At 42.7% G+C, this 27,389-nt stretch overlaps 1 protein-coding gene across 6 annotated transcripts in view; it reads right to left on the bottom strand.

The window, feature by feature from the left end:
• The window catches only part of MYOCD (myocardin), a 155,529-nt gene extending 129,340 nt beyond the window's left edge, over window positions 1-26,189 (bottom strand). For all 6 annotated transcript variants that reach the window (XM_069200370.1, XM_069200371.1, XM_069200375.1 and 3 more), the window contains exon 1: window positions 25,901-26,189. In XM_069200370.1, the coding sequence (XP_069056471.1) occupies window positions 25,901-25,961 (61 nt within the window). In that variant the 5' untranslated portion in view covers window positions 25,962-26,189. The remainder of the gene's footprint in view (window positions 1-25,900) is intronic.
• Between the last annotated feature and the right edge of the window lie 1,200 nt (window positions 26,190-27,389).

The following is a 27,389-nucleotide window of genomic DNA, read 5'->3' as shown; positions in this document are numbered from 1 at the left end:
AAGTGTCCTCTGTGAGTTGTTGCACAAATTCCATGACATACAATCAGTTTTTTGCAGTTTGAAATAACTGCAATTTAACCCATCGACTACATCCAACATAGGCAAGGGAGCTTTAAAGAGTACAGTATTTCTTTTTTGCTCACAGCTATGCGATAGCTGTCACTTTACCGCATATCACTTTTCCAAATGGTCCATCAGATTTGGGTTGCAAAGCCCTTGTCTAACATCACGCTACACTACTATATTTATGTATATTGTCAGTATGTGTCCGGCCAAATGGCAATAATTTGGCAAGTTAATGGGATATTAAAAAATTATATTATGGTACTAGCCCTCTGGTCTGAAGTGACTCTTACGTTTTCATTTCTTCATCATAATTTAATATTACTGTAATAATGATATTTTTGAAAAACAAAACTTAGTGATTTAACTACATTGACAGGGGCGGCTGCTTTTAATAATGCACAGTGGGGCGGGGGAAGGGTCATGTTGGGGGGGTGTTTGTGCAGGGGTTCTTGCGCAGGGGTGGGAATAATAATTTAAAAAAATCACTTGCTGTATGCCACCTCAGTGTTCCTCGCAGCCTCTGTACTTCTCTGTGCCTTCTTTCCCCACCCAATCCAGATGCTTCTGTCATGCTGTTACCAGGCATGAGAGAAGTGCCTGGATTGGTCTGAGCAGTCTGAAATGCTGCTCAGCTGGGGACTGGGAGCCTGAACTGGTTCTTCACTCAGGTTGTGATACACATCCCGGGTGAAGAGTTCTAAGCGTGCATGTCGGTTTGGCCGCCCTTGGTTAAACTAACATGTACACTGACGATGATCAGCCTACCTTGCCCTACGAGGAGGAAGCAAAAAAATAAAAATGATACCACAATAGTTGCATTATCATTTTATTTTTCGGTTGCCTTTCAGCAATGGAGCGATGCTCCTCCTGTACATTGGACTTCTGACATGAAAATGAATTGTGTTTTTTTTTGCTGTTAACGCATTTAACCAACCACCTTATAAGAATTTTTTCATTACAGGCTTCTTAACTGAGCCTTCTATATGTAAACTCTGCATGCAAAAGGCAGATAACTTTCGTTCTTCGAGACCCATCTCTGGATGTTCCTATCAGAACCACTTCAATATTTGCAACTTGGCAAAACATCACAACTTCCTTTTGTTTTAAGGCACCTCTGACCTCACAGATCCCACAAATAACAAGTTTGTAGTCCATGCTTTATATCTAGTTTAATTATGTTCAGGTGAAAGCTGGAAAGTGTGAGATGGCTATACCTTTGGCTCAAAATGGCCCAAGTGTGTCTGTCTCAATGATAATATTAAGTTATGTGCTACATAATAGCAAAGTGTCTCAGAGGTTCGACAGCAGAACGAATTGAGTGCATATTCACTTCTTCAAAGAACTTCAGATTCAATAAAATCTTACACAGAAATTGCACTGTGTAACGCTGTATTGGCATTTGTTCATAGTACAATTGCTGTATGGTCATGCATTAGTTACTAGTTTCTGCACAAACAATAATATTTTTATACAATCAAGTGTTTATTATAACATAAACTACGCTGCAACACATATTAAGTAGAAGCAACAGGGGGTGATAAACCCTCTGACAACTGTGGTTCATGATAATGTCCTCTTTGTAAAGTAGAAGCGTCACACTTCAGGTCCTGCAATCTATTTGGTCGTTTTCACTGTGAATTAGTAATCATATTTTGCAGTTATTCGGATACCTCTTTTTAAGTACTCGCTGTTTCAGAAACTACACTGAAAAGAAAGAGAACCAATTTGTATCTTAAAGCAGACAACATTATAGTTAATGCAATAATTACCAACACATTATTTCAAATCTACAGGTATTCAAGTATTACCTAATTCATACACTACGTCAGTTTTTTAAAGTTTCATAAACTTGTTCGTCAGGAGATACATTTGTCAATAACTTATAAGATGTGCATCTACATACAATACATTCACTTCTGCCCATTTTGGTAGGTATGACTCTGCTTAGTGAAAAAACAAAAGTCAATGGTATCACCTTGAAATGGACCTTTACACAAAGATGAATGGAGATCTTGGAGGATTCTCTGCATGTGTCACTATCATGGTGGATTTTTCATTATTGCCTACTTCTAAATCAGACTTGCACACTGCAGTACAGCTAGAAGTATTATCATATGTTGGATAATAATTTCAAAGATCGATGTAACAGAGAAAACAAATAAAGTCGATAGTAGAGCAAGGCACCCAACCAAGGGAGATGTATTTTGTTAACATTTAGTTCCTGGTATACAGGTGCATGGCATTTTTTTAATGGAAAGATATTGATGCTAGTGCAAAATTACATCAGGCATCTACTTAATTGCCTCACCCAGTCAACGTATCCTATTTTTAAGCCACTCCTGACCTATTCATAATGCAGAGTGGTGACGTTATCTGGATTAAAGCAATTCACGTAAGAATTTGCCCTTTCAGAAGACAGTCTTTCTAAAGACTGAAATGATTTCTCTAACTTCAGACCACCTGTTGATTGCACACCAATATGACGGAACACCCAAAGACTGACAGTTTTATTTGTCTTGATGAGAGGAATCTTTTAGGAGGGAGAAGCTAAATGTGCATTGAGAAATATTATCAAGTGTGCTTGACAGAGGGGTTCTCTCTCTAGGTTAGGAAGGAGTGACCAGTCAGCTTTTGAGTTTATCAGAGGAAGAATACCGCACTATATCGAATAATGATCCCTAATGAAATGCATTTTAAGGATACTGGTCTTCCCTGCAACATAATATCATTGCACTGCCGTTACAAGAGGAACAATGCTGTTGATGGGGCCAGGTTGCAACCAGTAATCATATGGATGAAGTTTGCAATTGATCTACAATTACATAAATGTTGCCTTAAAACTAATAATCCCAAATTGGAAAAATGTCCAAAAGGCATGTTTGTGAAATAGTATTGTCTTGACGCTTAGACTAGAAAATACCCATACAGATGAATATTGCCACCTAACAAAATTTGAAAAAAAGTACCTCTTTGAAAATTCTGTAAGTGAAATATTAAAGATGACTGATGCAATTCTATGCCCCCATGAATTGTTAATCTTCTTTGTAACCTGTTTGTCAATCTAGGAACATGGTTGTATTTAAGTTAAATTTCACATTGAACTTGCATTGTTTCAAGTATTTGAATTTCTGCATTCTTCTCCCTTCCCGTTTTATTTTCCATGTACATTTTTGGTCATGGAAGTAGTTGTACCTATTATCGATCACTCTTTCATTGACAGTGTGTAATTCTAAAATAGATCTTTATAGCTATGATTCTTTAACAACTGTGTGATTATTTGTGTATTTCTATGATTGACTTCTTTAGTGCGTTATTTTATTTCATGCTATTTCTTACCATCAACTGGCAATTACGAGTTTTATTGATAAAATAATATGTGCTGCAGTAAATGTGTTGCTGACACATCTGTACATTTGCAACACAGATAAAAACTATTTTTCTCACTGAACTTCTTACACACTACACAAACAAGTAAAGGTAAAATGACTTTAAAAAGTTAGAAAAGCAATGCCTGCTTTTACTCACTTGTGAATACAATTAATTGATGGATTGAGAGTTGAATAGGTAGCAATCGATCCATAGAAAATCATGACAAGGATCCTATCGAATACTTACCCACAAGCTTTCAGATCCATCAACAAACCTCTTCCTTAAGACAAGCGCTTAGGTCCTGCACAATTAGGAAATCAATTGCCTACATGTTTCCTTCATACCCCGAATTTCAAAGGCTAATAAAAAGTTCTTGTCCCATGGATATGGTACAGCAACTCTCCTAACATGCAAAACATAGTAAGATGTAACTTGTCCCATTTATGTACAATAAGTGTTGGCTATTGAGCTTTATAGCACCATTAGCCCAGTCGCACTATTTCCTCTACAGTGTCAACCATTACAGCCTGTTTTCCTGCTTGCCAATGGATATCTACCTAGATGTACCCAGTCAAAGCCTGTGCTACAGCACATGCGCAGTACACATCATGAAAAGGAATTCTGCCAGAGCTCGACTTATTTCCTTCAGCCTGACAAAACCCATCAGGAATGCTCACTCATAAAGAGTAATCGGCTTGTACAAGGTACTAAATAGGGCTTTGCAAATGTTCCTTTTATTGTGGCAAATGTTTGCTGCTCTGGAAAATATGCGCCACACGATCTTGTCCTAAATCATCATTGTGACGGTCCTGCCAAACAAAGAGTGAAGAAAGAGCCTGGGCAGGGTCATTATGACAAAGAGAATCAGTGTCACAGAACACACTGATCAAACGAGAACACTCATCCCTACCATGTTCTCTTTAGTTATAGCACCGTGTTTATATTTCTGCATTTTAACCACTAGATAAAGATTATTTAGGACGCCATGTCATAGATTATCACTAGTTCTGGATTTTGATTTTCTAAACACATCTCACAGATCATTTTTTTCCTGGAACATTTTGTCAGGATGACCGTCTTTAATATTTTTTTTATCAAAGCAGTGTTTGTGGCTCCAAGGCGCATTGGATTGGCAGGGCTTTTGCTGCAGTTGCCCACCTGGAGCAGAGCCAGAGCAGTTAAAATGTCTGGATGTAGCAGAGCAAGCCCAAAGAGCAGTAATGGCATCATGGTAGTTTGACCCGTTGAAGCAAATGTTGTAGGGTGGCCTGTAAGCTTTGCTTGTAAATAAAGCAATGAGGAGATAGAGGAAGAATGAGTGGCATGTGTAGGGCGATTGGCACAAGAAGGCAAAATGATTGAGGAGAGCTGCTAGATTAACTGAGAATGTGGTTCATTCAAATTTAGATGACGTGTAATCCCAGCAAATGTTGTGCAATAAGAATAACACAATTTGAGCTATACTCGACGAGGTTATGACGATTAGGCACTATTAAAACTGTATTAACTATTAGAATAATGTCATGATTTAACAAAGCGTAGCAGCTACAACCTATTTAGAGATACTGTGTTAACATTTAGCACAGAGTTCACCTTTTAATGTTTTCCATCTATTGAAAGAAAATTTGACAGAAATCAGAAAACAAGGCAAAAATTAAATGTGATGACATGTGAAGAATAAGCGTGCTACTCTGGGATTTTACCATGTCACATCAAGTCCCTGACAGATAACCTTTACTCTTAAGAGCCGGACCACATGAAGAATAAGACGCAATATGCGGTGCATGCAGATTAGCATGGACAATTTGTTAGATGGTGACAAATCTGGGTCATTAGCAACAGAATAGCTGCCTAGGCAGGCAGTGAAGATGATTTGCTGCTCAAGAGGACAACATCTTACTTGTTTCAATGCACTTTGCTGTGTGTCATATATTTACAATTTGACCTGCAAGGATAAAAGGTAAATTTATCATATTCACCCATTTGTTAGAGAAGTGCCAAAGGCAGGCTCTGGTTCTCCTGGAAAAACAAAACAATAGTTGGCAAAGCCAATAGGTATGGCATTGAGTACCAGCCTTTTAGCTTTTTAATTTGTCATGGGTTTTTCAAAACTTTATTTTTGGGGAAGCTGCTAGGACCTCACCACTCTAAAAGTAAAATCAAAAATATTTCTCATTCTCCAAATGCACACATTTCCATAGTAGTCCCTGGCACTTAACATAAATACTTTGTGTGAGGATGTGTTCCTTGCAAAAGAGCAGAATGTCATCACTAAAAGTGAAGTTAGCAGTAATTGAACTGGGATGACCCATTGCTGCATGCAATATGCTGTAGTTAGTAGTAGAAAAATCTGAATCACAAAACAACTGATCAAAGGATGAAGAGGTCCAGTTGAAAGCCACCATAAGAATATTATAGAATTTTAACAAAATCAAAATCTAAGAAGGGAGGGGGACTAGATCTATGATTTTAACTCTCACATATATCACCTGAAACCTGCTATATTGTCCATGAAGACAAATCTTCTCTAGGCTGGGGCAACTCTGTAGAATGCAGTTAACATAAACATATATGCAGAGCCCAGGCACAATGCAAGCTGCAACACTGGACAGGCAACAACCAAAGTAATGAAGTTCTGTAGAAACTACGGCCCTCATTATGACCCTGGTTGTCAACAGGCTGGCGATACCTTTTCCCAAATTATGACATTGGCCTGTTTGCCCAAGCGCAAGCCAAACCGCCAATGTACCACTCTGTCCGCCAGGGTGGTAACGGCCACTGGGCTGGAGATTTCGGTCTCCAGCCAGGCAGCCGTCACAATTCCACCCTCTGGATCATGACCCCGCCTACCACCATGGTTTTCGTGGCAAGATTACCACCATGAAAACCATGGTGGTAGGCACTATCAGTGCCAGGGAATTTCTTCCCTGGCACTGATAGGGGTCTCCCCTTCCCTCTCCCAGGAGTCCTCCCCCCCTCCCTCTCCTGCCCCCGCACATTTACACACCCACACGTGCACACATATACACACATACACACATGAATACCCACATCCACCCATGTGTGCGCAAATACATACCCACACACCGCAACACACACCAACATACTTTGTCTTACACACGCATTCACAACACACAACATACACGTACACTCACATTTAGTCATTCACGCATGCATTAAACTCAACCCACACCCGCATGCACGCATACAAAAACAGACACACACACCCTCACACACACACATGACACCCCCACACACGCACACACCACCCCTCACTCCCCTCTCCTGTCAGAGAACCCTACTTACCTGCTTGCAGGGGGTCCTCTGGCTTGAGACGGGATGCAGCGCTGCTGTCAGCAGTAGCGTCCACCAGCCACGCCGTATCATTGCTCATGATACGGTCAGCGGTGTTTTGCTGGCATGGGGCTGCTGCTGACAGCAGCGCTACCTTACCGCCGTCCACCGCCATGACTGTCGACGGAATTCCACCAGCCTGGTGGAATTCCGCAGACGGTCATAATGTGGGTGGGTGGTTGGTAGCCACGGCGACGGTATGTTGGCGGCAGTCGCCGTGCGGTAGGCAGCAGTTACCGCCAAAGTTCAAATGAGGGCCTACATCTTGAACCGCTGGTTTTAAGTGGGTCTGGATGACAAAAACAGATTATGTGAAGAAAATGTAAAGGACAAAGGGCCTGATTCTAATGTTGGCGGGCGGCGGGAGCCGCCCGCCAAGCTACCGCCGCTGAATGACCGCACCGCGGTCAAAAGACCGCGGCGGCCATTTAGACATTTCCTCTGGGCCGGCGGGCGCTCTCCAAAAGAGCGCCCGCCGGCCCAGAGGAAATGCCCCTGCAACGAGGACGCCGGCTCAGAATTGAGCCGGCGGAGTTGCAGGGGTGCGACGGGTGCAGTTTGCACCCGTCGCGTATTTCAGTGTCTGCTTAGCAGACACTGAAATACTTTGCGGGGCCCTCTTACGGGGGCCCCTGCCGTGCCCATGCCATTGGCATGGGCACGGCAGGGGCCCCCAGGGGCCCCGCGGCACCCCCTACCGCCATCCTGTTCCTGGCGGGCGAACCGCCAGGAACAGGATGGCGGTAGGGGGTGTCAGAATCCCCCATGGCGGCGCAGCAAGCTGTGCCGCCATGGGGGATTCAAAGGGCAGCGGTAAACCGGCGGGAGACCGCCGGTTTGCCTCTTCTGACCGCGGCCGAAGCGCCGCGGTCAGAATGCCCTGCGGGGCACCGCCGGCCTGTCGGCGGTGCTCCCGCCGACCCTCGCCCCGGCGGTCTTAGACCGCCGGGGTCAGAATGACCCCCAAAGTCTTTACTGGAAAAAGTGAAACTTTAAATCTGGCAAAATCTGCTGCTAAAACTATCTGGTTCTCATGAGGATCTATCTGATTGGGTGAACAAGAGCATACATTTGTGTTGCATATGTCTCGAGTACTCATTTCTTTGTGTATATATCTATTGAACGTCAGTTGCAATTTCAAATTATGTCAGGGTTAAACTACTCTTCTGCCTTCTTTTCTGTGTCCTCTTGGTAGTCCATGTGGTACTGCACATACTATAAAGCCAGCAAAGTAATACTTAAATAAAGTGGAGAGAGATTGATTGAGTACAATTACATATCAGGTCACAAACACCATTCGTAATGTAGATGCCAGTGAAAACTAGCATCAAAACTATTCAGTATAATGAACATATGTAAAATGTCCAGACAACATGCAACTAAAATTCTCTTTTTTCACATGTTCATTGTTACAATGAACATGTGGGTCAAGGAAACTAATTCATACCCTATTAGTATCAGTGTCACTGTAACAGGCTGCTGTAAGGTGCACCTGCGTTCACACAACATTTTGTAAATTTCCCTGCAAACTTTGACCCACCACCTGATTGTCTGGAGTAGGAATCAGAAGAAGAGGAGATTTCTTGCCATGACAACTTCAACAAACTTGAATCCTTGCCGCCCCCCATAGTAAATGCAGTTGAAGAATATCCAGTGAGCTGTAGTAGCAGTGGATATCCCCCCACACAGAAGGAAACAGGTACTGCACATGTCTGCATGCCGGCATGGTGATGTCACCGCGCCAGCATTGTGGGGCCTCCTTGTGCATCTTGCTGCTATTTATAGGGGCTGTCTGGTGAAAAGTAAAAACGAGTCCTCTTATCCAATCCTATATGGAAAATCACCAACAATAAGGTTCTGGAATGTCCCTCTCTGTGGATGATAGCATCTAGTTGGATTGTAAAATATTTTGTGGCACCAATCACTAGAAGGACCCCTAAATATTACTCACATGAGTGCCCCTTAAAAGTCCTACCACATGGTTCTGGAGAACCAGTCTTTTAAGAGCCCTTATATTAATGATTCCAAATAATCGACCAACACACCTTCCTATGCCTGTATATTTTAGAATTTGTAAAATCATTTGTCAATAAATTGAATGTTTCAGGAGCCATTTTGACTAATTTTGGCTGATTATTTGCAGTACGACTAGAGATTACAGCATCGCTAATTCATCTGTGGATCACGCCTCGTGGATGAATAACAGAACTAGAGAAAAGCCTTTGATGGCGTAGTCAGACAAAACGTCTGCATTCGGATAGTGAGTGATTCACCACAACAGCTTCCATTGGCCTGACTTCCAGCTTTAAAATAAACTGTACTTAGATAAATGTTATCTAAAGAAAGTCAGTGTCCTTGTATTTAGCTCTTCTTGATGAGTCCAGTAGCCTTATGCAGTGCATTGCATTGATAGTTGTGATATTTTATTTTGTTTGGATTACGTGTTATTTGTTGGCAAAAGTGAAGAAACAGGGATTGTTCAAAACATGGTATAAAACACAATATATATACAAGGTTTTCTGAAAGCCCAGCAGATAAGAAAGGGACAGTGTACTTTCATGTTTCTGAAGATAAATTTAACAGAAAATTAACCTTGGCTACTAGCCACACCACAAAGTGATTTTTCGATAGCCAAGCAGTAGGACTGTCATCATTATAGGTCATCAAAAAACATAATGTAAACTTTGAAATGGATAACTTACTGCAATAAAGTATGGCCATGTACAATGTCTGCTATTCGCTGAATGCTAATTCAGAAAGGTCCATCGTATGTATGTAAGGTTGCCACTGTGCAGTTATAATTCAGTCACAGTTTCTACAGGAACAGCCTTTTTTGTTTTACTAATAACTCTGGTGCAGTTTGATGACTCCTTACAAAACTTTACATAAAAAAGGCTCATCCATTTCAATTTCTTCCAGAAATGTTTTGCACAGATCCGTCAAGTGGGGGTCAAATAAAAAGAGGAATGGTTCAAAATTGTTGCTTTTCCATATACATTCCCATAGGAACATTCTGTTGCAAATGCAGAGAAAACAGATATATGGAATTACACCAAACCTACCAAAAAATTAGAACTTACCTCAGGAAAGAGTGTTTTTTATGATTTGGTGTAAATACGTTTAGCTGTTTTCAAGAGTGGTAAAAAGTTAAGTATATTGGTACTGTTGGTGTCTAGATATAGTCTGATTAGCCACTTTAAAGGGGGCTCGTCAATTCTGATTGACTGGCCACAACCTGTACAATATGTTGCAGAAGCCATTAGAAGGTTAGTGGATTGGGTCCCTGCATCCCAAAAATGAATTTAAAAAAAATAAGGGGACAGAAGAGCACACTCTGTCACCATCACCGAAAAAACAAATGTTAAAGTGATGTTATAGTTAGAAGTTGAAACAAGGTAAAAAGAAATGTTTAAAAAAACAGAAAAACTCTGAATTTCACCAGTTATAGTTTACTACCCGCACCCTCGCCATGCACTGTTCATGACCTCACATTCCATATCACTCATGATTTGTTAAACTACATCATTGATGTTGGAAATGGCCCTTTCTGCAGGGTTATCCCCAAACTATTTGCCTTCCTCCTGTTATTTTTCCTACTTTCTTTTTGTTGGCTTTATGACTCTGGGCTCTTTACCACTGCTAAACGGTGCTAAAGTGAATGTGCTCTCTCCCCTAAAAAAGTGTAGGATTGGCTTACATTGTTTGACATACTTAATTTACCTATGCTTCCCTTGTAAAGTGGTATACCACATACCCGGGGCCTGTAAATTGATTGCCACTAGTGGGCCTACAGTGCTGAGTGCGCCACCCACAGAAGTAGCCTTTAAAACCTGTCTCAGGCCTGCCATTGCAGTGCCTGCATGCCCAGTTTACTGACAGCTTGACTTGACATTTCAAACTGCTTGCCAATGCCTAAACTTTGCTTTTATTATACCTAAGTCACCCTTAAAGTAGGGCCTATAGGCAGGGTGTGTGTAGGTAAAAGGTAGGACATGTACTCTTATGTTTTGCTTGTCCTAGTAGTGACAAACAGCTTATTTTGTTTTTCACTATTAGGAGGGATGTTCCTCTTATAGGTTAGCATTGGGCGTTCCCATAAATATTTTTAAGCTGTAATTCCTGATCTGAAAGATTTTTTTTCTCACTTCTTCCTGAAAAACTAGCACATGGTGAGCGCTGCTCAGTTTGTACTGAAAGTGCATGTTGAGCGCTTTCGGACTATCTTTAAAAGAATCAGCAGCTTTCCCCGTAGTGACTCGCATTGTGCACGCTGAGCTGCGTTCTGACTACCGACACTTTCCGCACCATTTAATTTTAATTCCCCTCTTCAGCAAGCAAGAAGGAAGCATGGCAGAGTAGGGAGAAAAGAAACAACATAATTTTTCCAACATTGGGGACCCAGCAAGACCTTCCCATGTGGGTGGCCCCAGTTTCTTTCTCTGTTGTTAAATAGTGGTCTGAAAGGACCTGGAGGAACCTGGACATGCTGCAATGTTGGGTCATTATTCAGAAAGCTGCGTTGTTCAGCAGCTGCTCTGCATTTTTGCGGGCAGCTACTTCTCATTGTGGAACATGCAGGCGACCCAGTGAGGTCTCCCAGTGGGATTTGGCAGTGTTTGTGCCCATCCCCTTTTCTCTGAGGAACGTATCATAGGGGGCACTGGATCTCCCATCAGCCTGGGTCAATCTGCAATCATGGGTTGAAGACTCATCGGAAGCCCCCAATTGTGGCATGGAACCTTCGCTAGGAACAGGCAACAAATTACCATACAGCCACTAGTAGGCATGTGGCACTCCTGTGGTCTGTGGTGAGATCCTAAATACATTAATTTTTAAGTTAGGCTCCTAAAGCTACCATAATACTGCTAATAGGAGTGCAAGGGTGCTGTACTCTGTTGTTACCTGACAGCTCATGCTTTTTTATTTATTTTTTACCTAATATACTACATTTCATCCCCTAGGCATTCAATGTTGATGTTCTGCAGGAAATCATGCAATTGTGGTGATAACTAATGTTTCAAGCGTCTGATCTCTGAACCAGGTTACATAACTTTGGTGACCAATGTACCTTTTTCTGCATTTCATGTTCCAGAGAATTACTAATGATATGGTGTCTGTCATTTTCAGCATCCTGATTACTGTGTCATTGTTGGAATGTTATATTCAGTAGTTCTAATTCATGTAATTTTGGACTCTCCTAAAGTCCAAGATAACAAATTCTATTTCAGTACTTATGACTCATGTCCTTTTGGTCTTGAGAAATATATGTCATATACAAGCCTATTTTTATATAATATTGTGTGGAGTCTCTTTTGTGGGGTATCCATTGTGTTACTGGTGTGAGTGTTGAACAAACGCTTTACACATTGCCTCTGGTGATAAATCTGACTGCTCTGTGCCAAGCTTCTAAAGGGGGGGGTGCAGGTTAACTTTGATGTGTAGCCTTCTTGCCCTCACTAGAGTGGTAGGTTCCACCTGGCTCAGGTGCATTCCCTAGCTGACCAGAAACCCCATTTCTAGCAATTGATAACACCATAGTCATATGCAGCATGGTACATGTGGTTATCTAAGTACATGCCTATGTTACCTAATTGAAATACAGTGGTATAAACACATTTTATAAGCTGTGCATGTTTATTTCCACTAATTACATGAGAAAGATGAGAAACATTCTGTTGAAATAAAGCTAGCAAGAGAAATTGGTAGGGAAAACGTTATAGACAAACTCTGCATGCGTAAGTACTCATATGTCAAGGCTACTCTGGGAAGTCAAAGGAAGTATAGAAAATTATTTGATCAAAACCCTAAAATATGACGAAAAATGAAAGAAACATTTGGAAAATATGGGACAAATGATACATTTGACAGCTCAATTTTGCAATTATTATTTACTGCAATTTTGAGAAGGCACTAATGAAATACTTACAAACTGTAGCATCTGCCAAGGAACACAGAAACAATATTTCTCTATTGCAGCGAATTATATGCCATTAAGATAGTGTGTGCCCAAGACAAAATACTTGGGGACAAAGTTATCGCCAAATGGCGCAGCACAGTGCAGCAAGTCACAGGGAAAGGGCAGGAATGTGCTTTATTTATCCCAGTATGTCACATTCCTGTCCTTTACCCAGTGCAGACGCACAATGAGCTGCCGAGTGAAAATACAGGCACCCTTGCACTATGGTGCTTACATTGCGTGTAGGATTGTTTTCGTGCAGGAAGGGACACCTTCCCGCACAAAAACATTCCCCTCAGGCTTGTTCCTCTTTCTATGTGTGCTGCAGGATGCAGCACACATAGAAAGAGGAAAAGACAAGGAGAAATAAAGATATTTCTCCTTGTTACGCCTCCCTAGGGAGGTGTAGGTTTTTGGCACATTCCCAGGTCTAGCACTTCTGGTAAATCTGGGAATATGTCAAAATTCATGGTCGTTGCATGGTGACACCCACACAAACATCCATGGAATGCCTCCCTGATGAACTGTAAGGCAATGCAGCAATTTGAGCTGAACTGCTTTACTCAATATTTATGAAGCCACTCGGGGCCATGCAAGGTGACTTTCGTGGCTTCATAAATCACATTTTTGAGTTGTGTCGCACATGCACTAGGTTGTGTGGTGCAAGTATGACTCAAGTGAGGTCATAAGTATGTACCTTGATGCAGAGCAGACACGTATTTCTTCCAGCCTCCAAAGGGGTGGGTGTTGATCAAATAAGGCAGTTTTTTCTTTAATGTACATGCTTTCCAAAGTCCTGTGCTTAATTTGTAAAATAACTGCCCGGCCCCAACCTTTTGCTCAGAAGCCTGTAGCCGGTCCTACTGAATATCAGCGTGCCCAATGTCAAGACTACGTAGCCTTGATTCCACGTTATGCCTCTTTAATCCATCACTAGAACCTCCCTATCCCTTTATCTCACTCTTGCAGGCTCATTTTCTCCCTTTGCACGTTTGTTAATATTTAATTTCTCTTCCTTTCACCCTCGTGTGTTTGTCCTCTCTTGTTCTGTGTCAAAGTCTGATGAAGGAAAAAATGCTTGTGAGACCCACCTGCAACCACCTACTCAAATTAAGCACTGACAAGGGTGTTCACTGAGGTTCAAATAGACCAGGCCTGGTTATTGTGCCAGGGAGGCCACGGCGACTTCGGAGAATGGTGCAGGTTACTTCTTAACGTTAGACTACTGATCTTGCACAGAAGGCCTCAGAATTGTTAATTATCTATCAGTCTAAAGATACATCTATGATGCCAGTGTTCATAGTTTTCCAGTATGTAATGCACTATAGTCACTCCATGTCAATATCCCTCAAGTATTTAAAGGATTGTAACCAAGCCAGTTTCCACATTACCAATGTATATAAACTACCTTAACCAGGCCAGTTTCCACATTTAGATTCACGTGTATTTTAAGTATTTAATCTATCCTACTTTTATATGCTTACATCACCGGCAAAATTTCCTTTCTTCTTTCCCCCTTACGCAGGAGATTGTTTCATTGTATTTTTAGATGAGCCATATAAAATACCGTTAATCAATTACCCACGTTTGCAAAGCATCATAGCCAAGTCAGGTGCCATATAATGTGTCAGGCTCCAGTTAGTACGGATATTAATTCAGTTTGTAAAGCAAAATAAATGGGTCGTACCCTTGCTGAAGTATTTAATGAATCATACCAGTTTCTACCGTGCCCCATCATGTTGCACACCTTAGACATATAAGCCTAAAATGCGAAACATCAGGACACCTTTCACAAAGAATGAATAGCTAAAGCACATTGGCCAGGGCAGTTTTCACAGTGGTCCCGTATGTCGAGCACTTTAGCAAGGTCAGTATCCATAACACCTCAGTCTATAAAGCAACACAGCAAGGATCATCCCTTGTCTCCAGGGTGTAATTCCCCATTGCCAGTAAACCCGGAACGTTCCTCTCCCAATTACCAGCAGTCCAATTCCAATTCCCACGGCAAAGGCTTTTGGTAACTGCAGCTCCCGCTGCACCACACTGGCTTCTGGAGCAGAAACTGAAGTTCGAAAGGGCCATCTGCCTCCCACTAGGCCAGCTCACCATGCTGTGCACTGCAGCTGTGGCTTGATGTGCTGCAGAGGGCAGTCACATATGCTGAAACCCCTGCACTGTGCTAAAGTACTGAGCCAGCTTTGCATTCTGTAGTGCATGTGCACCATGGGAATGTCAGTGCATCTGCCACAGTGAAATCAGCATGGTTTCATGGCCCGTTAGTGAAACTGTCCTGCTTTCAAACCCCTCCCCTCCACCCTTGCCGATTTCACCTCAGTCAGAGCAATGTTCCACCCAGGCCCTCTTCACTGGCTGGAAGTCTGATGCCCTAACCAAAAGGATTGGAATGACCATGATGCACAACTGTCCTGCTGGCAGCTCAAGTTGCAGGCAGAACTGGTGGGATAACAAGGTGCCATGTGTTGTTGTATGCTAGGAACCCCCCCATACCAACAGCTTCCAATTGGGTATTACTTTACAGCTATAATTAAGGTGCTGTGGAATCCATATAGCCATGGTTGTCAGTGGCACTGCACGTCCTTCAATAATGTTTGCCACACCCCTGAGCAGGACAGAGGCGTTTTAAGGCATGGGCAAAGTGAGCAATTGCCCAAGGCCCCCATCTTTTAAGAAGACCTCTGGTAGAGTGACCTTTTTCAGGTTCTCTCACTCTCACGATCTTGATTTTTCTGTCAGAATCTCTCTCCTTCTCTCTTCCTGCCTCTGACTCTGGGTCAATTTAAGAATTTTTGGACAGCCAGCAAAACATATTTCTGATGTTTTTGTGTGAAAGTTAAGGACATTTCAATATTGTTTACCATCATACAAGCTTGAATTTACAGAAAATAGACAATAAAATGCAAAGTTGCTTGTAACGGGGAGGGGGGGCAAAATATTGGTTTACCACGGCCACAAAGCTCCCTCAGATAACATTAGAAAAGGACATTCCTAATTGTGTGAGAAAGGCCAGTCCAGCATTGCTCATGCAAATCCTGTGGGTTTACTATCCTGACCCATGGTGAACTGCGCAGCCGGGTCTGCCCTTCACAACGCACGTGCAACAAATGAGCATCTGCAAATGGGCCCTAGAGCAAGCCATACATGAAAGCCACCCACCACTCTCAAGAGGATCTCTCAGTGGCCCACAAAGCCAGCAGGCCCTCCAGCAGGCAGACTGAAATTCACATTGGCATACATATCGATTACAGCAAATTTGTGTGTGAACTATATGACCCTTAAACTTTTAATCCGCATGCTAGGAAATACATAAACATTCCTTTAAACTAGTCAGCACAGATTTAATAAAGTTCCTTCTGGCTGTGTATCCATGTACCCATTTCTGTCAAGGGGAGTATTAACCAGGCCTGTACCTGCCATTCTGCCACTTTGGCATTTTACCACTAGGCGGAAGCCTGTCTAGTCCAGTGAGTGAGGGATATTTGGAGTCTTTACTCATGTGACCCCGACAGAAAATCTGTTTAACGAAAATCAATACTGAAACAAGCCAATGGCAAGTTTGAGGGAAATCAGGGTCGGTGCTCGGACTTTGGTGTTTATGCTTGTGTGGTCAGCAGGTGGTACGTGCATGGCATGTTTATTTCACTGCGAGCAATGTTCGGAGATTTAATGGCAGGTTTTCTTTGACAGGAGAATTATTAGCCTGAACAGGTCTCAATTTCACGATCCTGCTTTTAACATGACAAACATTTTGTGGTGTGTTGGCCATGACTGGCACATGGAACTGGCAACTGCTGTGAACATGGCAGTTTAAAACAATCTATAGTTTTAAATAATTGTTAGCAACATTACCATTATAGTTCATGCATTTTACTGTTCAGATCGTCCTTTAATCATACATAAAACACTAGTGCACAGAGCCTGAAGCGTGCAAAAATATGATTTCGGGTCAAAGGGTTTTGTTCTAGTTTAGACCCAGTTTTGTCGCCTCTGTGAAAAGGGAGAGGCCGAGTCTTGAAAGTCAGCTTGTCTTACAGCTGAGACAAATTGAGCAACCAGAGCACAAAATATGGTTCATTTGTCTCTTTTGACTTCCAGTGTGCTGCTTAGATGTGGCTTAGAGCACTACATAGGAACACTATAATATGAGCACCTTCAATGAGCAATTGCAATGGTCGTGGCACCTCAATAGTTACATGTAGGTAACCTTTCTTAAACTGGTGAGATGCACTTCTGGTGGAGAGCGGTGCTAACTTTAATCTCCAACTCATCAAGGCCCCACATTCTTTGGCTGAAAATGACTCAGAGGATAACAAAGGGAGAACAATGTTCTTACACTCCACCGCTTGACAACCTATCCATGTGTGCATCCACCATGCCCTCATCCATCCACCCATCCATGCATCTCAAACAGAGATAAGTGATGTGCACTGGCATACAACAGGTCCCAATCTGACATTTCCAACCACTGCAAAAAGCATACATGCTTGCAGGGGAGTGGAGTTTGACACAGACTACTTTCAAGCCGTATTTTTAGAATGGCAAAAAAGCGAGAAAGATAGCGGTGATACCTGTTGTTGTGTAACTTCACAATGTTGGACAATGCCACTAAGTCCAGCCATAGGTTTGCGACCTCAGTTTTGGGGCATACAGCTGAGAAGGGAAAACTACAGAGGACCATTAAGGTTGGGAAAGACATCACTTGTTACTTACCTGGTCTACTAAGAGCTGTTGCAGAATGTGTGACACAAAAGCTGTTATTATTAAAAATGGCAGTCCCAGAGAGCGAGTCTATCATTTGAGTTTAATAAACACTTTTAACGTCTCCCAGGGACGTGGTGGAGCCAGCTACCGAGAGGGGTCACAGACAATTTCACTTAAATACTTTTTATATGTAGCTTAAAATGGTAATTCAAAAAAAAACCAAGGAAAACAGCAATGTATAAACATACACGGATTTGAGACGTAGCTTCCATTGTACAAGTTTTCATTAAGTGTTGTAACACCAGTGGTAGATGGGCTGTGCGGCTGACAGTGGCCATACAATGGCCAAGTGAGTGGGAAAATCTACACTTTGAGCTTAAAAATGAAAGTTTAATTGTTATCTCACTTTCCTGAACTCGTGAAATACTTATCAATCAAGATTTTCCAAAACTTCTATGGTACCAAATTCCAGCTGGCATAGCCATTCCAAAACTGTGTCCAGCAGCCTGCCATGACATGTAGGTGGACCTAGGCACACACGTCAATCAGGTTGGAGAAGATGACAAAATGTCATCAGGGTGGTATGATATTTTATCAATGTGCGGAGAACATAGAGCACTGTGGGCAAAGAACGATAAGTGCATAGTACTAGAGTGATTTTTCAAATGTGTGTTTCTTTCCCAAGGTAAATAGGTCAAATGTTCCATGAGTTAGCTAGCCCTACTGACACTGGTATACCGCCTGCTTTGCCTGATCTAAATCCATGTACGATGTTGATACAGGGGCCCTCCTGTATCACTAAAAACTAGGATTAACAGGCACTGAACAAACAACAATGGTTCTGTCCCGGTTATTTTGCAGATTACATTCAATTGAGATATGACTTGAATTGCGACCTAATTAGGAATGAATCAGTCTGAAGCATATACCACACACACACATGCAACAATAATAATAGGTAGTATATTAGAAACTCAGTAGGAGATATTTATATAAATCATGCAAAATCATAAGGAACCAGGTGCTTAATCCCACACTTTCAGAGTCACTGGGTAAGGAAGAGATGGCTAGAAGTGTTAAGGAAGCTGGCAAATCCAGTTATATTAGTGCTGCGGCAAGGTTGCCATCCAACTCCATCCTAAGGTGACCCCAAAGTGACAGGACCTTGGCACCAAGAAGTAGGTTGTATTAACACTCATATCTCGCTGTGGTTACTTTTTGGCCACTTTTCTATTTCAGCCAAATGAGCTAATTGATAATTTCAATTGCTAATGCCATAATACATCTACTGGCTTTTTTTAATCTAGTCCTTACCGTAATATCTAGTTTTTACAGGGATTTGGGGTACAAGTGGCATTTAATTGGTGATGACATTATTGTGGAAATACTTTCAGGGAGGATTGTTGAACCCTTGACAGGATGGGCTATGGTAAAATTGAGTAGAGGGATTCTCAAAGCCAGGGGATAATAGGACCCTAGTGGTTTCAGCACAAAGGCTAGCAGTGGCCACTGAGGGCAAGCAGATCAACCAATGTTAATTAATAAAAAAACTTAGTCATGTTAAAAATGGAGGGAGTATGGATACCAACACTGCAAAACTGGGTATATTAAAAAAGGGCAAGGGGCTTCTGGGGACAAAAGCTTGAGGATTCATGGTCTTGTTGTTAAATTGTTGGATTAGAAGAGAGTCCAAGGTTCCGAAATCAGAATTTTCTGGCTGTAGCTTTCTACTTTTGTCGAGCTGACAACAGACAAACCACTTTAATTCCCAAGTGCTTTAGATTAAACAACTGTCAACTAGTAACATTAACAACACTTCTGTGTCCCCTTTCAGAGACTGTCATGCAGGCCGTCATCAGATATTCAGCAGAAGCGGCCTCATATACAACATTTCTTTGGCATTCTGCTAGGAAAATGCTTTGGGGTCTTGTTTGGATTGGATGAATAACTCTTCCTAGCATGAGTTAACTGTACGGCCTTGATTTCCTAGGACTGGAACAAGTGGAATATGTACGATGGTTAAAGAAACAATTATGTAGGTAATTCCATAATGCAAAGAAGCATAGAATTCTAGACTGAAGTTTATTTTCACGTAAAATGTTTAAATGCCTTATTGAATTATTTGTTGTTTTTCCATTGTTTTGTCCAAAGTATAGCATTCATTTTCCAAGTCCCTTTCTCAATTACATTCTTCCTTCACTTACTCAGGCACCCACATTTACACCCTTTTAGTCATCCACTCACCAGATTAGTCACAACACCCGCTCACCAGTTCCAAACTCTTTGTCAAGAGCAATGCGTTTTGAAGAAAAATACTGGAGCCTTAATCACGCATTAACAAATTATTTTTGGAGTAAGCCTTTCACTGTCGGTCTTCCATACATCACTGTTTCAAGTATCTGAGATTTTGATGCACACATTGGAAAAATATCAATATTGCATGCATCACAAAGATGTCACAGCTGATATCGCACGGGATCATCTTAAAACGCCAATCATAATTACCTCTCGGTGTTGCAGGTAATTTGTGTAATTTAAATTCACCCCGCCTTTCATAATTTTAAATATAAAAATGTTACTTTTTCTATAGAATGTAATCTTAAACAACAAAAACAGGTTAAATTCAGATACGCTTGAGCCCCCAATGTTTCCTTTGGTTTGCTACTACCCATTCAACCAGTATGTTCCCTCGATTATCATAACCACGCTTGACTGCAGTTATAACATGGAACTTGTTAAGAATACATACATTTCACACTGATGAGCTGCGTAGATTCCTTCCCCATCACAGGTCTTGCAGGCCCCATATCACGCTCCAGCCAAACTTGCCTCGTACATATAGTGGCCTATACACAAATGTGTTTTAGAGTATGCAAAGTAGTACTCCTGCACTTCTCTTTTACAGACTCCAATACAGGGCCGGCTTTAGGGCAGTGCATCTGGTGCAACCGCACTGGGCACTGACCCAGAGGGAGGGGGACACTAATCTTGGGGTTGGGTGATGCTGCGATTTGCAAAAACTTATGATTTTAAAGCACCTGCTGCAGGGTTTCTCGCATCCAGCTTTCAGGTAGCAATAAAGATGTCAATATAACTCTTGTGATTAATGTTCCTGCTAGAGAGAGACATCTGGAGTTTTGTCTAAGGGCAGTTTTGACTTGTCATAAAGTAGCGCAGATGGTTAATATGCAGCTGCAAAGAAAATATCTGTTTTTTTTTTTGTGGCTAGCTGAGTGGATTACTAAAGCCAGCCTTTACCAGCGCTTTAGAGCAAATGACATGTATGTGAGGGATGGGCATGGAGAGATGAGGGTCACTTTTGCCGGGTGATAGTGAGGGAATCTGAGAAAGAGTTTATTGAGGGTGAGGGGGCAAAAAAGATTGACTCGCTGGGTGACCCCGGCTCTAAAGCCAGCCCTGCTCCAACATACTTCTGTGAATTAACCACAGAACTTCTAAATGGGAGTTGACAGGGAATAGACATATACAACTGGCCAAATGGAAAGGGCTGTACCCTTGTTGAACTTTTAGTAGTAGGGTGCTGGATGTTTCCAGGCCCATTCACAAAGGCATGTACTCATATAATAAAACTTACCGTATCCATAAAAGCTTGTATGTATTGGGCGCTATGTGCGTATAACTACAGAGATTAGTTAAAGATGACTCACTCATAAACTGAAAAAATGAATGTTCTTTGAACTTGTGATTCACTTTTGACAAAACACACTACTTTGGCGTCTTCGTTCAAAGCAAGTGACCTACACCGACAAAGCACAGCAGATGCAGCAGCAACGTAGTCAGTCTGAAAGGCAGCTGTGGCAACATCCACTATGTTACAGGGAAAACTGAAGGGGTATTTGTTGATATAAAAAAATTGGTACGACGAGCCTCAGCACTTTTGAAGCTTTTGGTACACCCCTGTTTTTAAAAGGGCATCAAACCGTAATATAATTGCTTCAGCAGTAATGAAAAACACAACACCGTGTAAACTCCCTGTATATTTTCTACAGATAGTGGTAGCAAGTTAGTTTGCAGTGGAAACTGACTTTTGACTTTTCTTCTGTAATTAAAAGCATCTGCGCTTACGACTACAAAACTGGTTTTTTTTAAATGGCCCACGAGGACTGGAGCCAACCGAGATTTTTAAGATAATTATTAACTATGTAAATTACTGCTATTTGGAGTCATTGCATGTAAATGTTTCTAAGTTCGTTACACTGAAACTCTCTCTGATTTAGGCACTCGGTATGTTTAAATGGGCAATTTAGTGTTCTATGATGAAGCTCAAGTATGTAATCTTCTGTTTTTTTTGTTTGGTTCCAGGTAAGGATTAGTGAGGAAGGTATTTTTGCTGCAGACATTTTGCTTTATACCTGCAGGGGCAGCAGTCACTGTGACATGTTTTTCCTGCTGGTTGTGGGCGTGATCGGTGCAACAATGTGACTTCATTGCTGGGGCTGTCTTTAATGCAGTGACATGGGAACAGGCCTCACGGGACACCGTTTGGGAAAGTAGCACAAAACGTGACAACAATAATAGCACAAATAGTAATAACAATTAGCACGAGAACTACTAGTGATTGAACAATGTTAGGATGCATTTTCTATATTAAGTTATTGAGCGTGTCAATCGCGATAAACTAACAGGACTCATCTCATTGTACAGACCTGTCTGCTAATCCTTTTGCAGGGGCCTCTTTTTCCAAAAGACGTGTGCAGAGTGCCTTAGGTACCCAGGTTACTCATTGCGCAGTAACATAGCCACCCTTTGGTAAGGGAGTACCACAGAGCTACATCTTTACAATCAGGCTTTTTATAGTAGTCGTCATGTAATCCAATACACCTCTGAAATGCCATTTTAATCCTTCATTATATCACAAACCATCCACAGATATCACAATGCCCCATGTCCTGAGTTAATAGTTCCTCCATTACTGTTTCTTTTGTTTGCACTGTTGTTTGTGTAGTTTTGAAGTTCCTATGTATTATCCAGCACTTAAGCCCCGCAATGCAAAAATAAATACAAAATAACAACTGACATAGGACAGCAGAAGAAATCTGCATGAAAAGTACCAGAGCGCCTAACTGAACGCTTCAGTACGATCTGAGGCTGCCACCTGTCAAGTGTGGGTAAATGGCTATATTTTGACTGTTTTTGTCGTTGTCTGGTAGCTGCAGTCCTAATTGTGTTGCGAGGGACGGTCAGTCTCCATTGCTGCATCGCTTGGAATGTCGGGAGTGGGCCGGGCAATCAGGCACCTCAAATTCAGTCTGTAACAGCGGATATTGGACTGCTGTGGGCTCCGTCTCGGAACAGACTATTTCAAGCTCTAGTAATAAACCAGTAAGAAAGGTGCGGGGAGCCAAAGCTGTCAAATTATCTTCAGGCAGTATTTGACGCCTGTCAACAATATGAATGATAATTCCGTGCTCTTGTGCACTTGTGTCAATAACGAGCTTCCCTGATTGAATTCGTCGGCAGTACCAACCCTCGGACGTCACCAGTACTTTCTTACTCATCTCTGCCCAGGGGGTGTGAATGCTGCTCACCTTGTGAATCAGACAATCTTGGTACGGCAGACGCCCCTCTAATTACAGGAGACGTTGGGATGCGCCCTCTGCCCTCCCCAGGACGTTGAGCCGGATCACATGGGACCCATCAGTGTCAGAACAGCGCAGCGTCAACATGGGAAGCGACGGGAGGGGCTCGGCTCCGGTACTGGGACTAGGGGCTGCAAAAAATAAGATTGAACTATATTTCAAGTATTTCAGCGCCCAACTTGCTAGGAATGCTACTTAACTGGTGGGAAATGGAGCGGAGGGAAGCGCGTGCCATAAATCTACTGGCCTGGAAGTCCTGGAGAGTCAGGCTGATTTATGGATCCTCTGCCCATAAAGTTTGCTCTCGTCGCAGAATCACTTGAAAAATATGTTTTGGGTTCCTAAAATGAACCGCGCGATGAAAGTGCTGAAAGCGGAAAATAGCGGGACTGAGCTCCGAACAATAAACACGCAGGCTGGAAGGCAGGGAGCGAGGCCGAGGCGCTCGTCAGAGAGGTGGCAGTGTTGCTCTGCAGCTCTCGCGTGGCCACTGCACTGTAAATACCTTCTATGATGAGGGGAAGCTTGAATGCACGCGCCAGTGGCGTACCCAGGGTACCACAGGCCATCATACCCTGGGAAAGCTCCACAATGCGCTCGGAATGAATAGTAAAAGCTATGATTTGGATGAAGTGGTCCCCTTACATCAGGGCTCCGGTACCATGCACCTTTTGCACTGATTATGGTTACTACAATGACACCCCTACAAAGCAGCCACCAATGTAAGACGTTGGAGTAACATGGCGAGGCTGGCAACAGGGGTATTTACGCACATCACAGATAGTCGAGCCCCCGGTTGTGTATTTGGGGGGTGGGGGAGGGTAAACACGTCAGTTGATGGAAATACCCTAAGAAGCTACCGAGCTTGAACGGAGGGAGTACCAACGGCTCGGCCTCGCAGCGCTAGTGGGGTGTTGTAGCAGAAGCATATCATGTTGCCTGTTTAAAATCGAGATATTAGCACCTCTACTTTGAAAATAGCTTAAGTGCAAGGAGGTAGGTTAGGGGTATTGCAGCAGAATATTAGCCTCTTGAGTTTGTCCGTTGGTCTCAAGTAAGGGTTATTCCCTACGAAGGAGGTAAATGAAAGTTGAAAATACAATCATAGTATTTAATATGTATATATATATATGTATATATAAACACCTCCTACTCATCCTTTGAGGAGCTGACATTTCAGACGCCCCCCCCCGAGCTTCCTTCTCGGGGGTGTCTCGGCAGTGGCAATTGCTTTCCCAATTATTGGAATGGCTAGACGACTAGCCTTCCTCCTGTCTTTACCCTGAATATAAAATCTGAGTGTACAGATCTCCGGCAAACACAACCCTAAGGTTACTCGTATCAGGGGAAAGCATTAAATACAGTCCTGGGCCTGATCGAGTAAGGGGCACCAGCGGGTGTGGTGGCCAATTGTGTACCAGTGCCTGACAACTTTACATCTGACGTGAACTGACATTTGCACTGACCGACTAGGACAGAATTTCGATTAATCTCTCGTCGGTTGTTTTTGCAGTGACATGTGATGCAGTTCTGACTGCAAAATTGCTCAGCCCCAGCGCAAAACTGCTTAGAACGAATTAAGCACTGAATTTGCGTTATATGGTCCCTAATTCTTTCTGGTATTGTAAGATGTTCTGATGTTCTTGCTATCCCTCAAGCCCACTACCCCTTCATAAACCACAAACATCAAGTACCAAATGCAGTACGAAAAAGAGCCCCGGGGTCTGAGACTGCGTGAGGTATCCGTCGTAAAACTTAGAAAATACATCCACATGAGTGTATCATCTAAAAACGTTTAAAGACCATGGCGCACTTTACTTTGCATTGACTGGAGTCGTGATCCGGGTGTCTCGGGCTCTGATACCCGCTACACTAACATTACAGTAACACTTACACCACACTGATATTACAGAAGCACTTACACTACGTTAATAGTACAGTAACTATCTACAATGTTACAGCAACACTCTACACTAATCTTACAATAGGAAACTACACTAATATCATATTATGTGACTTTGAAGACAACACAGCTTCTCTCTGCACATCAGTCCTTGATTCTGACCAGAGTTAGAGAGCTTTGAAGCAGTAGAAATGTTTGCACCAAGCACTATGGGAAAATGGGCATTTACATCAATCACAGCGTGCGCATCCGACTTTCTACTCATACATTAAGACTCTGTCAGAAACACATCACACCCCTCGCTTTCTTTTGCATGCTGTCGCTTTTAGTCCAGCACCTACCACCTGGAAAATAAAAACAAAAAAGCCAGAATGCAGATAAAAGAGGACTGTGTTGTCTGTGCACATATTGGGGCTTCGCAAGCACGTCTTCACGGGCTGCGGATGTGAGCCTGTTGGAAATGGGAGCCATCCTCAGAAATATCCCTTTCGCTGATGAGTGGGAAATGACGGGGCGCACCACTTTAATTTGAATAATTGCGCTTAAGTTGTTGTCAGTGCAAACGCAAGGAGTGGGAACATGCCGGAATCCACAGCCAAGTTCCAGATGTCAACCCCCATGGAACATCTGGCTTCCACATCTGAGGGGAAGCGCATCTCACCCGCAGTCGCTGAAACTACAAGGATACGGCCAGGCAAGTAAGAGTTCCCACGCAGACCTCAGCTGATGGACAGACCAGGGGGATGTGGGAGTTGTAGTTTTTAATGGGACCGGTTAGCATGCAACAGGAACACTTCAATCATAGGTCAAGTTCACACGAACAGTGATTATTCCACAGAAAGTTACTTTGACTACTTACAGGCGGGGAGTCCACGCAGTTAATAGGTAAAGGGTTGCTTAAAAAACGGCCCAGCTCCTGGGTTCGAGCCCTACCTGATCTGAACTTGTTCCTGATCAGCAGAGAATGTTCAGAGCCCAGAAGAGTCATGGTCATTTTCAGAGAGAGAGAGAGATTCCAGCAACAGGGTGAAAAAACACACACCCCTCACTCAAACCATCAACAGCCTCGAAGAGGGAGAGATGCCACAGAGCGGGGAAGGGGGCACATCCAGCGTCCTGTGCTGTTGCCCCTGCGCGCCTTCACAGCTGCGGATCTCAGCTCGGCACAGGTTTGGTCCCATGTAGCACTCGGCAGCATCTGCTGGCCCTCTCCTGAGCTGAGCTAATGAACGTCCAGCCGGCGGGACCCTCCCCCTCGCATCCCTTACTATCAGCAGCATCACCGCTGGGCTGGGGCTGACGTCATAGTCTAGCAGGGACCATCCCCGCAGACAGGGCTGTGATATCTGAGCCCTTTGACAACCACCGCCCCCAAGCCGGTCCTCCGGCTGCTGTCTCCCACTGCATCAACTCTCTGCCGGGGAGTTAACCCTTTCTAGGTTGAGAGCTCCCCTTGCCCATGCCATGATGTAATGCTTCCTGAACTATTTCCCAACTCTTGGGAAGTTTTTTTTCAAGAGTCAAAATCTTTGGCAAAATATTATTTTACCGTTTGTTCAAGATAACAACGTGCCTGACTTCGTGTTCCCAAATTACACGCGAGCGCATAGCACACCTCCCAAAAATAAATCGCCTCTAAGCACTTCCAGGGCAACATAACGCTCCATTTCATGTTTTAATACAACACGTAACAGAATGATTTGCCAGATATGAAAATCAGAATACAAGAGCAAATGCTTTGACCAGGATCACTCACTTTTTGTTCAGCGGAGACACAGGGATCTCAAAACTTAGTATGCGGCTTCGAAACAAGCAGTTTATCTGAGGGGTCACCTCTCTATTGAGCCCACCCCTTCCACGCACACACACGCACACTCTGTCCCCCAACCTTTCATCCTTTTCACAGTTTTTACATCTTTGAATTATTAACACAGATTTCTAACGCTATGGTACTATTTTTTTGTTTTCCGCTCTCGCGCCCAAAGGGCTTCTCATCGGTAACTAGTACAATGCATAATGGACTAAGAGAAGAAAAAACACTAATTTCGTAGTAATTTGCCAGCACGAAAATGATGCTTAGAATAACTGAATGCTTGAATACATTACACTACACTTCTTAAATAAAATCACATGTGGCACTTGGTTTGTTTTCAAATACATTTAATCTGTGCTATAAACTAAACGCTAAGTTAAAGGGAGTCTCCAGTGATAAAAGACACATCATAAAACGTGTGATTGGGACTGTCTCTCTTTAGGTTGTTTTGCTGTCTCCATTTCCTTGTAAACTTCACTTTTTACCATTGCCACCAATTCAGTCTGCTAGAAAAACAAACCGAGAACGCGCCATTTTCTGTTCTGATGGCAGGCCATTAAACATCTGTTTTGTGATGAGATCAGCAGCAGACAGGACACATTTTGTGCT

This window comes from Pleurodeles waltl, chromosome 7 (assembly GCF_031143425.1).
Source record: "Pleurodeles waltl isolate 20211129_DDA chromosome 7, aPleWal1.hap1.20221129, whole genome shotgun sequence".
Taxonomy (NCBI): Eukaryota; Metazoa; Chordata; class Amphibia; order Caudata; family Salamandridae; genus Pleurodeles; species Pleurodeles waltl.
Note: the sequence above shows the minus strand (reverse complement) of the source record. Positions and strands in the feature narration are given on the sequence as shown.